Source organism: Ahaetulla prasina, chromosome 5 (assembly GCF_028640845.1).
Source record: "Ahaetulla prasina isolate Xishuangbanna chromosome 5, ASM2864084v1, whole genome shotgun sequence".
Taxonomy (NCBI): Eukaryota; Metazoa; Chordata; class Lepidosauria; order Squamata; family Colubridae; genus Ahaetulla; species Ahaetulla prasina.
In genome coordinates this window covers 137,455,794-137,470,228 of record NC_080543.1, presented here as the reverse complement: position 1 = coordinate 137,470,228, position 14,435 = coordinate 137,455,794, and the positions used below count along the sequence as shown (strand labels likewise).

Sequence of the window (14,435 nt, the reverse complement as noted above, 5' to 3'; positions counted from 1 at the left end):
TAACCGAATCTAGACTTCTACAGGTAGTTCTCCACTTAATGACTACAGCTGAGCCCAAATTTTATGGTGCTAAGACATAACATTTAAGTGAGTTTTACCCTGTTTATTTTAGGGCCTTTCTGGCCACTGTTGTAAAAGTGAACCGCTGCCGTTGTTTTAAGTTAGTCACACAGTTGTTAAGCGAACCTGGATTTTGCTTGTCACCAGCTCGCAAATGGGGTATCACGTGAAAACCCCCCCACCCATAGACGAGTCAGTTGCCAAGCGTCTGATCACGTGACAACGGGGCGTCTGCAACGGTCAAGGACGAAAAACGGTCATAAGTCTCATTTTTTTCAATGATATTACGTTGAGGAGTCATTGAATAAATGATATAAGTAGGGCATTCCCTATATTATGAGAAGCGGGTTGGTTTATATGTATATTACTTCTTCCTCCCACAGAATGACTAATTAATGCATCAAGCCAGAGCTGGAATCAAGATTTATAAATTAGATAAGCAATTCAGTGCTCAAAGCATGAATCGGATGACCCTCGTATGATATCCCAGCGTGGATAATCTATCCCTCCCCCTCCTCTCCTCCTTTCCTTAACACTACCTACAACCGAGAGAAAAGCGATGTGAGGGGTCCCTGGTGCTCTCTGAGCTTGGTTGTTTTCTTGTAGATGTTTCATTACCCAACTAGGTAACATCATCAGTGTTAGAAGGGAGTAATGGTTGCAGAGAGGAAGAGGAGGAAGAGGAAAAAGAATAGGAGGACTGTGGGTTCCTCAGTGCTCTGAGCTTGGTTGTTTTCTTGTAGATGTTTCATTACCCAACTAGGTAACATCATCAGTGTTAGAAGGGAATGGGGATTGCGAGGAGGCGGTAGGGGAGGAGTATTGCGAGATCCTTGGTGTTCTGAGCTTGGTTGTTTTCTTGTAGACGTTTCATTGCTCTAACTAGGTAACATCATCAGTGCTAGTGTAAGGAGTGCGACGGTATTTATTTATTTATTTGATTTGATTTTTATACCGCCCTTCTCCCGAAGGACTCAGGGCGGTGTACAGGCAAGATAAAACAATACAATATACAGATTAAAATACCATTTAAAAAACTTATTTAAATTAGCCTAAAATTAAAAAATTTCCATACTAAAAACCCCGTTTAAAATTAATAATAAAAACTATAAAGTCCATAAAATTTAAGCCAGCCCCGCACGAATAAAGAGATATGTTTTCAGTTCGCGGCGAAAGGTCCAAAGGTCAGGTATTTGGCGTAAACCCGGGGGAAGCTCGTTCCAGAGTGTGGGAGCCCCCACAGAGAAGGACCTTCCCCTGGGGGCCGCCAGCCGACATTGCTTGGCGGACGGCACCCTGAGAAGTCCCTCTCTGTGAGAGCGTACGGGTCGGTGGGAGGCATGCGGTAACAGCAGGCGGTCCCTTGTATGACCTTGTCTTCTTTTAACTCCTGGAACTTGGGGCTCGATCAAAGCAGATCCAACTTTCTGGGACAAAGAATTAAGACCAGGAAGAGAAGGATTCTGTTGCTAAAAAATGGGAGAATGGTACGATGTAGGAAAGGAAGGCACAAAAACACACACTGACTGAGTTTAATCTTGTCTAGGCAGGTGTTTCTCAACCGTGGCTACTTGAAGAGCTGTGGACTTCAACTCCCAGAATTCCCCGGTCAGCTGGCTGGGGAATTCTGGGAATAGAAGTCCACTCATCTTCCTCCACGAGCCACTAAAACTCAGGAAGTGGCTTCGGTGTCTTTAGACATCCGTTGAAAACTTCACCCAAGCTTCACATCCACCTGGCTGTAAATCTAAATTCAAGTATGGAAGCCTTAGTTGAGATGTGACTGAAAGGCAGAAAGACCACAGACACAAAACTGAAGCTCTTTATTGCAGACAAGAATCGAGCCATATATACAGATTTTTGCCAGGACAGTACAGCGTGCGAAGATCACAACCAATATAGGAGTTAAATTCCAGGGGTTAAAATCCACATTATCTTTGGCCATCTCAAATAACCATTCTTAAGTCAATGGCTATTTTGGCTACTGGCAAGTCTTTTCACGTAAGATTGGGATCTCCAAACTTGGTGACTTTAAGACTTGGGGACTTCAACTCTCAGAATTCCCCAGCCAGCAAAGCTGGCTGGGGAATTCTGGGAGTTAAAGTCCACAAGTCTTAAAGTCACTAAGTTTGGGGGGACCCCTGTCCTAGGACATCCTGGTAAGGATATGGGAAGAACGTCTGCTCATTCCACCTGTTCCCTTCCCCCTTTTTAATGAATATATTTAGCTTTAACGTTTTTGCTTCGTTGAATGCACTATTATGGACGCTAGCGGGGTTTCTATTGGAAACCGCTGCAAGATACTTTGCAATAGGATATGCTTTCAGAAATCTATTAAATAATGAAAGAAAGAAATCTTGATGGGGAAACTCTTCGGAACCGAAACCCTTTTTAATGAATTCCAATTCAGTTTATCAGTGGCTCCTGTCCCTCAACTTGGAAAAAGCAGGAGAGAGAGAGAGAGAGAGAGAGAGAGAGAGAGCAGGGGAGGGGGGAGAAAGACAGTTTGGGACAATTTTATCAGAGATTTTATTTATTATTTAGATTTTTATACCGCCCTTCTCCCAAAGGACTCAGGGCGGTGTACAGCCAGATTAAAACAATACAATATACAATTTTAAAACAACAGATTAAAATAACATATTCTATAATGGTTATGCTTTATTCATAATCCTGTCAAATGTACAGGTAAGGGGTTAATAATCTTTCCTGTAAGTGATAAATTACGATCAGATCCACAAGTTATTTGCAGCAGCCGTCAGATTTCTCTCTCTCTCTCTTTTATCGACTCCAAATGTCGAGTTACACGCCTATCATTCTGATATTTGAAATCCCAAGGTAATCCGAGCTGAAGAAATCTATTTTTTTTGTTGTTAAAAAAAATCCATTTACAGAGTAGACCTGGGGTTATTTAAAACTTAAAATATTTCAAATGGGCTTATTCCTTTTCAGAACAATGTAAAGGAATTTTTCCCAAGAACAGGTGTGTTTTTCACAACTCCCCTTTCGCCATTCTTGGGGAAGGAAACCATGCAGTGAATATCACCAGAAGCGGCACAAGCGAATATTATTTCTATGTTTGTGGAGGGGAAAGGAAGGAAATGCCCTTTGGGAGTCAAACTCTACTCGTCCCACCATTAAGATTCCTCCCTGCCACCAACAGCTGGACTCATGCAACCAAAATCCAGTCATCCATGCAACAGAGCGTGGTAGAACTTCAATTTAAAGGAACGTGGGTTTTTTCCACAAATATGTTTGTATGTACAAAGGACATGTTTTATTTAGCACGCTTGCCATTTCGGTCAGCATCCATTATAAAAACGTGTTGCATTTGCCATGGGCAAACCTCGTGTTCAAGTTTCTGGACTGTTTGATGAGGGCTTTCTTTCGGGCTTCGTCAATCTGGTGGACTTGAAGGTCCTGATCTCGGTCAAAGGGCCTTCTCTCTTGAGGTTTATCCTTTTCTCCCTCGGTTTTACTCTTTAGCTTCTTCCGATGTATGTCCAGCAGAGATTCAGATCTCTGAGAGTCCTGGAATTTAGAATATTTACAATAATAAATGGTACAAGAATTAGAAAATTGGAAGAAAGACAATGGAATTATGACATAGACAGACAAGTAACAGCAACTCAATTACCACAAAGAAAGGACATCTAAGTATTCAAAGACCACTGTTTACATAGATAAATAGATGAATAGAATAGAATAGAATAGAATAGAATAGAATAGAATAGAATAGAATAGGGGTAGGGTAGAATAGAATAAAATAGTATAGAATAGGGGTAGGGTATGGTAGGGCAGGGCAGAATAGAATAGAATAAATATTGGAATGAAGAATAGAATAGAATAGAATAGAATAGAATAGAATAGAATAGAATAGAATAGAATAGAATAGAATAGATAGATAAATTATAGACATAGATAGCCATTAGAGAGAGATAGCTGCTAGATAGATAGATATTATAGAGATAGATATAGATGTTAGACAGACAGACAGACAAAGTTGAATTAGAGACAGAGGTGCTAGATAGATATTATAAAGATAGCTAGATGGATGTTAGATAGACAGACAGACAATGTTGGATAGACAGAGAGAGAAACAGACAGACAGACATAGATAGATATTATAAACAGAGATGATAGATAGATAAATGCTAGGTAGATATTATAGATAGCTAGATAGATGTTAGATAGACAGACAATGTTGGATAGACAGAGAGAGAGAGAGAGAGAGAGGGAGAGAGATAATCCAGGATACTGTCAGTTCTCTTCATAAAGTAAAAGCAATGTTTATACTACTAGTGACTTCAGTCTCAATAACTTTGCTAGAATGCAGTGTATGACCACGTTTCCATAGAAACGCAGAAAAAGAAATTATGGTTCAGTCTTGGTATTTTTGAAACCAGCAGGACATTTCTGAAAAGACAGAAGCAGCAGCTCGACAGAAACCAGCATCGCCGTGCAGGGGGTGGGGGTGGGGGAGAGGACGGGGGGAGAGGACAGATGACGGGACCCCTACATTGTACGAGGATATCTGCTCAGCCAGCTTTTTGTCTCTCTCGGAGGGGACCGCTTCCTCTTTGTCCTTAGAGACGGGCTTTCTTGCTTCCTGCTGTTCCTAAAGACCAGGGGGGAAAAAGAAAAGAAAAGAAAAGATGAGTTAGCAGGTGCCCGAAGAAATGCACAAACCAGGAGAGAACCTTGGTTAATCGAGGTCTTCTTTATGATACCTTAAGGCATCCAAATGATAAGATCTATGGACAGTTTTGATTCCTGCGGTAGAAAAATCGTGACTGCACAGCCTAGGTACGCAACGTTTTATGCCAGGAAAAAAGAAAATGTTACTTATGTGATGCTGAGAATGTAGCCGGTGTAGAGGGACGTTCTCAGCATTGTTAGGGTTGACTCAAAAGGTTCCAGCTGAGTGAGATTTCGGCTTCTTTAACCTGTCCGAGATCAACGCTCAGAAACAAGGGGGGAAACCACGCTTTAAAATTCCATTTCTAGGATTTTTAGATTTTTTTTTTTTAAAGAATAGAATCCTGGAAGGGACCTTGGAGGTCTTCTAGTCCAGCCCCCTGCTCAAGCAGGAGAACATATACCAGTAGTGACAAACCTTGTACTCACTAAATGCTGAACAGATTTGCGCTTTGCACACATGCCATCCCCACGTACAAGCTATCCCCGCTTACGTGTGGCTCCTCCCCTGTGCGCTCCATGCGCAACCGTACCATCTGCGCATGTGCATGGCTTTCATGCAGCTCTCCCCGTGCGCTGCGCGTGCAATCACAACATCTACACATGTGGGTGGTTTTTGCTCATGCAATGCATGCGGGCGAGCGCCATCTGTGCATGCCTGCGCTGCACGCAAATACTCACACGCACTTGCAAACACACGCGCATGCGCAGGAGAGCTCCAAAGACCAGCTGCTGGGTCTCCTGAATTGCACACATGTGCACTGGAGGTCCGAACACCAGCTGGGGCACACGCACCCATGCGCAGCTGCAGGTGAGTTGGGTGACAGCTTGCATGCCTGGAAAGATGGCTCTGTGCCACCTCGGGCACGTGTGCCATAGGTTCGCCATTATGGACATGTACCATTTCAGACAAGTGACTGTTCAGTCTCCTCTTAAAAACCTCCAGTGATGAAGCGCCCACGATTTCTGGAGGCAAGCAGTTCCACCGGTTAATTGTCCTCACTGTTAGGAAGTTTCTCCTTAATTCCAGGTTGTTTCTCTCCTTGGTTAATTCCCATCCATTGTTTCTTGTCCTGCCTTCTGGTGCTTTGAAGAATAATTTGACCCCCCCTGTTCTTTGTGGCAGCCCCTCAAATACTGGAATCCTGCTATCATCTCACCCCGAATTCTACTTTTCTCTAGACTAGCCAAACCCAATCCTACAGCCGTTCTTCGTATGGTTTTGTCTCCAGGCCTTTAATCATCTTCGTGGATCTTCTCTGAACATTTTCCAAAGTCTCAACATCTTTTTTGCAGTATGGTGACCAAAATGGGTTGCCGCATTCTGGGTGTGGCCTTACTAGGGTTTTGTAAATTTCTCTCTCATCCTCGCAGAGAATGAGAGCCCTCGCTCGGTGAAGGCTAATGAGGTTCTTCAACTTGCATTTTTTTGGGGGGGCTAATGTTTATTTACAGGGCCTGGTCGAGCTGCTCCAACGTGACTGGAATCCTCAGCAAAATTTCTATCGGCATCTCAAAACAAGTTTCATTTGTAAGCCAGTTCAACTTTGGACCTTTCAAATTTGAAGAGTCCTGTTGACAGGGTCCAGTTTTTCCTTCACGGGTGAGCAGGGGGGAAAAACAGCCATCAAGATCAATGCAGGCACATCGAATCCAATCCAACGTTTCAATTCGATGGGAGAAATTGGACTGAACTGGCATCTGATCTCCAAAGTGAAGCTCTGCGCAATCCTATTGACCCAAATCTGTTTCCTTCTGGAGCAGGGGTCTCCAACCTTGGCCACTTTAAGCCTGGCGGACTTCAACTCCCATAATTCCCCAGCCAGCAAAGCTGGCTGGGGGATTATGGGAATTGAAGTCCACCAGGCTTAAAGTGGCCAAGGTTGGAGACCCCCGTTCTGGAGTTCAAATACCAGGCAGTCCTGGAGTAAGCCCATGTTATTTTGCTAAGACAGGCACTTGTGACATGCTTTGCCCTGTTTTACAACCTTCCTTGGCACCGTTGTTGAGCGAATCGTCACAGTGGTTAAGTTAGTCACACGGTTGTTTAAGGGAATCTGGTCTCCTCTGTTGACTTCGCTTCTCGGAAAGTCGCAAAAGGGGATCGTGTGACCCCAGGACGCTGCCACCGTCATAAATGTGAGTCAGTTGCCAGGCAACTGAATTTTGATCAAGTGACCTCGGGGACGCTGCCAACGGTTGTAAGTGTGAAAAATGGTCATAAATCCCTTTTTTCAGTTAGAACGGTCAGTAAGTGAACTGTTGTAAGTAGAGGACTAGCTGAAGAGAAGGACCAGGAGGGACATGAGAGCAGACTTCCAATATTTGAGGAGCTGCCACAGAAAGGAGGAAGGGGGTCAAGCCCCCGAAGGCCAGAGAAGGAAGAATGGATGGAAACTGACCAACCTGGAAATAAGGAGACATTTCCCGACAGTGAGAACAATCAGCCAATAGAACAGAAGTTGTGGGAGCTTCATCCCTGGAGGCTTTCACGAAGAGATTGGACGGCCATCTGTCACAAATGGTGCAGGGTCTCCTGCTTGGGCAGGGGGTTGGACTAGATGACCTAGAAGGTCTCTTCCAACTTTGTTAATCTGTAATCTGTAAAACCTGCATTTGCCCTGTAATTCTCCAGTATTTCATATGCCCTTTTCCATTTCCCCCTCCCTAGCAATGAATTTTGCTTTAAAGTTGGTCCTTGACTTACGACCATCTGTTTAGTTATACCAGCACTGAAAAAAGTGACTTAGGACTGTTTTTCACACTGACAACCGTTGCAGCATCCTTTTGGTCACATGATCAAAATTCAGACAGCTGGCAACTGGCATGTACTGATGACAGGTTGCAGAGTCCTGAGATCACGTGATCGCCTTTTGCGACCTTCTGACAAGAACGGTCAATGGGGAAGCCGGTTTACTAACTGAACAACTGCGGTGATTCGCTTAACAGGTCAGACAATGGGACAAAACTCATTTAACAACTGCCTCACCTAGCAAGGAAAATTTTGGGCTCAACTGTAGTCATAAATCGGGGGCTTATTATCTTTATAAGCTTTTTTTTTTTAAAGTCAATAGATCTTAAGTAGATAGAGAAATGAAGCAATGGTGGAAATGATTCCATAGCTGGGTTTATTTAAGTTGTGGATGGTGGACCTATCTGGCCACATTCACCTCCCACAGAAAACCATTTGGGGAAGCATTCGAGGAACAAAACGCTCAACCATTTGACCTCTTCTGCAACCCAACAAGACAGACAGAGACTTCAAAGGATCATTAGAACTGCAGAAAAAACAATGGCTACCAATCTGCCTTCCATTGAGGACCTGTATACTGCACAAATCAAGAAGAGGGCTGGGAAAATATTTGCAGATCCCTCGCATCCAGGACATAAATTGTTTCAACTGCAACCCTCAAAACGATGCTATAGAGCACTGCACACCAGAACAACTAGACACAAGAACAGTTTCTTCCTAAATGCCATCACATTCCTGATTGCTTATCTGTACCCTATGACTATCATTAAGTGTTGTATTTTATGATTCTTGATGAAGGTGTCTTTTCGTTTATGTACACTGAGAGCTTATGCACCGGAGACAAATTCCTTGTGTGTCCAATCACACTTGGCCAATAAAAAATTCTATTCCATTCCATTCCATTCCATTCCATTCCATTCCATTCCATTCCATTCCATTCTATTCTATTCTAACACCAGACATGTTACAGTCTGCTAGGTGTAAGGAAAGAGTTAGCATGCAAGAGCTTCCATTGTGTCAGGCGTGGTGGGAAAATTGGACTGTTGTAAGCATAGCAACCATTTGTTTTAATTAGGTCAGCTTCAAATTTTGGGAGGAACGAGAAAAGGATCCACTCTCAAAAGTTCTTTGCTCAGCTGTCTCTTGGCAACGAAGCTGCACTGCTAATCGGAGAAATTGAGCGGAATTCTCACAGGCACAGAACCACAGTTAAGTCTGCAAAAGTAGCAACAAAACGACAATTTTGCAGGAACTTATCTGGGCCGGTCACCGGGACCAATGGTTTTAGTCTTCCGAGCTTTCGGATTCCTGCTGGAGCCCATCCTCAGGGAATCTCTCTCTACTGGGATGTGTCAATGTGTGTGTTTCAGAGTGTCACGGACTCTGCTAGAGAGAAGTTCTCTGAGGATGGGCTCTAGCATGAGCCCGAAAGCTTGGAAGACAAAAGCTCCGGTCCTGGTGACCGGCCCTGATTAGATCCTGCAACATCCTTCTGGGACAGGTATATTTGCCTCTATTCATAAAGGACAACGTTCTTGAATTAAAGCAAAAGATGTTATTCAAATAAAATTTGCCTGCCTGACGAGTGGTAGCAAAGGATCTCCACTGGGTCCCCGTCTTCTGGGACTTGGAGGCACACATTTTCTGGAGCGCTTCTGCCAGGTGGAATGCCCCTTCCGCCAATAATAAGTTCTGTGCCTCCCTCCTTTATTGTCAGAAAGTTTTTGAAAATATTTTGAAGAGTGTTTGATGACAGACAGACGATTGTTGGTTGTGCTTGGAATGGCTGGCATTGCTAGGATCAGGACTGAATGTATCAGGGGTGTCAAACTCAATTTCACTGAGGGCTGTGATTGACCTGGGGGGAGGGCGCGGGGGGGGCAGCTTGACTCCACTCACTGGGTGTGGCAGACTGGGTGGGTGTGGCCAGCTTGACGCCATTCCCCAAACTGCTGGCATGTTTCCTTTTTGCATTGGGTAGACCGGGTCAAAACGACGCAGGTAGACCAGGATGGCCCCGCAGGCTGCATGCGACCATATCATGGGCCACATCTGGCTCACAGGTTTTGAGTTTGACACCCCAGGGCTATATTGTGATTAGGGGACTTGTTTACGGTCTTCATTATTTGGCTTTATAACGATGAGATTTACTAATGTTGCATTGATCAGTTTTCTTGCTTGGGAACCATTCAGTGTCAGGAAGACTGACGGTCATAAAAGCATTTCCACGGAGTAAGAAACTATAAGCCAAAGAAGCTTGAAAAGTTAAAAATCCACGCCAGCAGCGTCCATTTTAAACTTTCCAAACTTTTCTTTGACTTATTGCTGGATAAATACCGGATCTGCCAACCCAAAAATATGAAGAATATTTTCACTGACAAACCAGGTGGGAATACAAACTTACCTTAGCTTTCTTTTCTCTATCGGCCGGAGTATCTGTCCATAGTGATCTGTCTCCAGAATTATCGTTGGCTCTTCTTTTGAATGTCCGTGGACCGAAACCGAAGTTTTTGAGTTCCGGGGGAAGATCGGTCATCCAGGATTCTCTTTTAGTTTGTTTGGACTCATCCTTTGACAGGAAACAAAATTGAGAAGCACCCGTGAAGAACTGGCCAGCGAATGCCTTCATTAACGCTGTTGGTGTTTGAGAAAAAGCAGCAGAAACGATGTACCCAACTCACATCAGCGTCTCCCAGAAGTTTCTCCTTCATTCTACGAGCCCGATCCTCAATCTCAGCACCTGGGTTGGAGTCCACCGATCCCTTGGCTGGCATGGGACCAAATACATCTTTCTCTTCCTCATTATCGCTCGCCTTTAGCGCAACATAGAATAAAGACAAAAATCTTGCCAGTTCAGCAAAATGGAGATTTAAAATAATACCAAATAATACCAATACCTTCGGCCTCTAAAGCTTCATGTGCATGACAATCCTTACAAGGGCACTGCAAAGCATCATTTCTTAGCGGCTAAGAATGTAGCACTTCTACCTGTAGTTTTCTGATTTACATTTGTAAAAAACAGAGGGTTTTTTTTCAAATGGAAATATCAACTCTTGTTGTAAGATACATAAGGTACAAACACACGTTCTGGTCAAAGAGCAGGATGGGCTCCAGCATGAGTCCGAAAACTTGGGAAAACTAAACCTCTGGGACACGAAGATTGATTTGTAAGGAACAAACTGTTCTCGTATTCTTGCTTGAAATAGCTATTGCCAGGGTCTAAGCTCGGAAGCCACCTACTTATTTTTCAGAGACAACAGCATGAATCTATCACGACAACTGCTTGTGATGCTACTGCTATAATTGAGTTTCACAATATTTCTGTGTTCAGTTTAACTCCGGTACTGAATTTCAGAAAGTTGTAGAATTGGGACACCTGCTGAGGTTCCTTTTCTCCATGAGAGCTGATGGGAAGGTAGCCAACAACAGACTCCGGTTAAGGAAACTATACAGTATTAGAAGCTAGTTCTTCCCATGAGGTGGCCTACCAGAAGAGAAAGTTTTGCAGTGCCACAGCATGGTTCTCTTGGCCCTGAGCGAGTGAGGGGTCACAAAAGGGGGAAAAAAGTTGAAGTTGAGACCTCCTTCAATTGAAGGTCAAGTTTCTTCAAAACCTGCCTCGCATTTCTAATTTTTTTTCAGCCTTTCTATTACTATCATAAGATATGAGTGGTTGTAGAGATATCCTTCACATATATAGGTGTCTCCTACGTATTTTAATGTCCATAAAATGTAACAGTGAACTGAGAACACACATCATCTGACAACTGAGTTGCATCTAAATCCATTGGTTGATTAATCACCCAGAGTTCTTTCAAAGCTAGCAACTTTATCGGGCAAAGGAATTTGGGTCAACATACTTTGCTCCGCATAAACATCCCACAAACAAATGTTGAATTCTTCGTGTTTTGTTGTATTATTTCTCATACCTGGCTTTTGTTACCTTGTTTTTCTTCAGCATCTTCTGACGGTTTCTTAAACCCTGGGGGTAAAGCAGGACCTATAATAGGTCTCAAGAATAGAATTAGATTTTAATAACATTCCCCTATGCAGCATATAAACAATGGGTTATTAAAAAGTTGCTCTCAAGCTATATTTGCAAGCAGGTGAGTTCATATCCCGCTTATACACATCTGCCTCTGCGATACGGGTGGCCCTCGACTTACAACAAGTTCATTTACTGACCATTCAAAGTTACAACGGTACTGAAAAAATGACTTATGACCGTTTTTCACACTTTTGACCATTGCAGCATCCCCATGGTCACATGATTTACATTCGGAAGCTTGACAACTGACTCATATTTATGACGCTGGCAGTGTCCCGGGGTCATGGGATCCCTTCTGACAAGCAAAGTCGAGGGGAGAGCCACATTCACTGAACAACTGTGTTCCTAACTTAACAACTGCAGTGATTCACTTAACAAATGCAGCAAGAGAAATTGTAAAATGGGGCAAAATTCACTTAACAAATTTCTCATTTAACAATATAGATTTTGGGCTCCGTGGGAGTCGTAAGTTGAGGACTAACTCCACTAATGTTGCAGAACAATTTAGTACTAATGTTACAGAGGAATTTAGCTTGCTTGCAGGTGTCAGGAGTTCCTTGCCTGCTCCTTCAGTTAGCAGCTAGTGTGGTTCTAACATCCTTGTGTGGATTACCTTTCGGGTGATTCCTCTTGCTTTTTAAATCCTGGAGGAAGAGCAGGTCCAAAAAACCCATCATCATCATCTTCCTGAGATCTTCTCAGTTTCCTTTACAGAGATAAGGAAGGCAGAAATAAAGATATTTGAAATACGAAGAGCAGTTTTGCGTATATCTCAAACTCAGTGCAATGACTGGAAGTTTTTATGCAAGGAATCTTCAAGGAAACTGCCTTCAGGTTGTGCTAATAGTCAATGAACTAAGGGATGACCTGAAGGAAAAGTTGAGGAAGCTCAACTTTCTTTGCTGGAAGAAAAAGGTGCCCTGTTTAAGAAAGAGGTAGGCTGATGAAGATGTTGCTGCTTATGTGTGCAGAAAAGAGCAGCAAAGATGATTAGGGGCTGGAAATTAAAATATACGGAGAACCGGAACTGGGTATGTCCAGTCTAACGAACAGAAAGGCTAGGGATGACATGATAGCATTCTTTCAATATTTGAGGGGCTGCCACAAAGAAGAGGGAGTCAAGCTATTCTGCAAAGCACCTGAAGGCAGGACAAGAAGCAAGGGAAGGAAACTGATGGAATGAAGGAGAAATTTCCTGACAGAACAATTTGCTTCCTGGAGGACAGGTTGACAATGGAACAACTTGCCTCCAGAAGTTGTGAATGCTCCAACACTGGAAGTTTTTAAGAAGAGACTGGACAACCATTTGTCTGAAATGGCATAGGGAATCCTATACCATTGGGTTGGACTAGAAGACCTCTAAGGTACCTTCCAACTCTGTTATTCTGTTCTGTTATGTCTGTGGGCGATCATGCCATAAGTATGTGGCATTTATATTTGTTAATGTGTCCCCCCACAAGGCATACTGGCATCAGGAGCAATCGTTAAAACGCAAAGTTTAACTATCACTGACATAGTGACATCAGCTGCCCCTTAAAACAGTTCCATATACTTTCAAGCCAATGCACTAACCTAGGAACTGGACTTGAACCTTCCTCCTCTTCAGAATCAGAATCTGTCTCTCTGGACTTCGGAGAAGAGACACGTTTCTGCTCGTGATCAGAATTTTCAGAGTTTTCCTTGAAGCCAGGAGGCAACGCTGGTCCTGCAACTAAACATTATTCTGTATTTCAGGTGAATTTGTTTTTGGACTATCCAACTATTTTTTTTAAGGAGATAATAATAAAAATAGGCACACTCTTTTATGTGAGCACTGATTTATAGTCTCTAATAAATATATATATTTATATAAATATAAATCTACCTTAGGCTAACTGATCTATTATAGTACAACAACTTTGGGCCAATCACTAGGAGACTGGGAGTTCTAGTCCTGCCTAACTCGTGAAAGCCGGCTGGGTGACTTTTGGCCAATCACCAGGAGACTGGTGGTTCTAGTCCCACTTTATTATGAAAGGTGTGTGTGTGTGTGTGTGTGTGTGTGAGAGAGAGAGAGACACTATGGACCAATCTCCAGGAGACTGATGGTTCTAGTCCCGTTTTACCCATGAAAGTCAGGGACAGCTGTGTGTGTGTGAGAGAGAGAGACTTTGGACCAATCACCAGGAGACTGGTGGTTCTAGTCCCACTTTATCATGAAAGGGGTGTGTATGTGTGTGATACTTTCGACCAATCACCAGGAGTCTGGTGGTCCTAGTCCCTTCTTACCCATGAAAGTCAGGGACAGGTGTGTGTGTGTGTGTGTAGTGTGTGACTTTGGACCAATCACCAGGAGCCTGGGAATTCTAATCCCACCTTAACCATGAAACCCAGCTGCTCTTTCCTCTCCTCTCAGCCCGGCCCACCTCACAAGGTTGTTGTTGGGGAAATAAGCGAAGGAGCATTAGGTAATAAACTGCCAAGGAAACCAGACCTGGTTGGGATCCGCCAAGGGAAGCCAGGAGGGCGTTTATTTCCATTTACCCCTCCAGTCCCAGCCATCCTCCTCCTCCTCCTCCTTCCTCCCTTCCAGATTGGCTCAGCCAGAAAGCTGAAAAGAGCCCCGAGCGGGTCTTCCTCCCCACCCCCCAGGAGGCCCCCACGGGCGAGGGCCTCCTCCTCCTCCTCCTCACCCGACCCGGAGTCCACCGAAGCGGCGTCGGAATCCGGTAACTGCGGAGGTAGCGCCGGCCCGATATCATCTCGGGACGCCATGATGGCCACAGGAACCCTGACGCGCCTGCGCGGTACGCTCCCCGCGCGACCTTCCGGCGCGTAGAAAGACGACTTCCGGCGCTTTTCACAAACGTCGCGATCGTTGCGCCGGAAGTGACGCGA

At 44.0% G+C, this 14,435-nt stretch overlaps 1 protein-coding gene across 2 annotated transcripts; it reads right to left on the bottom strand.

The window, feature by feature from the left end:
* Nucleotides 1-1,868: 1,868 nt before the first annotated feature.
* On the bottom strand, nucleotides 1,869-14,363 carry GPALPP1 (GPALPP motifs containing 1). Of its 2 annotated transcripts, XM_058185889.1 has the most exons (8): nucleotides 14,231-14,363; nucleotides 13,131-13,269; nucleotides 12,172-12,264; nucleotides 11,440-11,521; nucleotides 10,192-10,323; nucleotides 9,915-10,079; nucleotides 4,580-4,678; nucleotides 1,869-3,591 (listed from the first exon to the last, which is right to left on the bottom strand). In XM_058185889.1, exons 1-8 carry the CDS (start codon nucleotides 14,310-14,312, stop codon nucleotides 3,373-3,375), a joined length of 1,011 nt encoding a protein of 336 aa, XP_058041872.1. In that variant the 5' UTR covers nucleotides 14,313-14,363; the 3' UTR covers nucleotides 1,869-3,372. The 2 variants fall into 2 exon arrangements, with proteins under 2 accessions (XP_058041872.1, XP_058041874.1); XM_058185891.1 differs by lacking the exon at nucleotides 14,231-14,363 and having other exon boundaries at nucleotides 11,440-11,492.
* Nucleotides 14,364-14,435: the final 72 nt, after the last annotated feature.

Bases quoted from the DNA above. Each gene is read 5' to 3' on its own strand.
- GPALPP1 (XM_058185889.1), bottom strand. From the start codon at position 14,312: ATGGCGTCCCGAGATGATATCGGGCCGGCGCTACCTCCGCAGTTACCG. The intron at 12,265-13,130 runs GTTAGTGCATTG...ATCTCTGTAAAG, and splicing joins GGTTCAAGTCCAGTTCCTAG to GAAACTGAGAAGATCTCAGG. The intron at 11,522-12,171 runs GTAATCCACACA...TCTATTCTTGAG, and splicing joins CAAGAGGAATCACCCGAAAG to ACCTATTATAGGTCCTGCTT.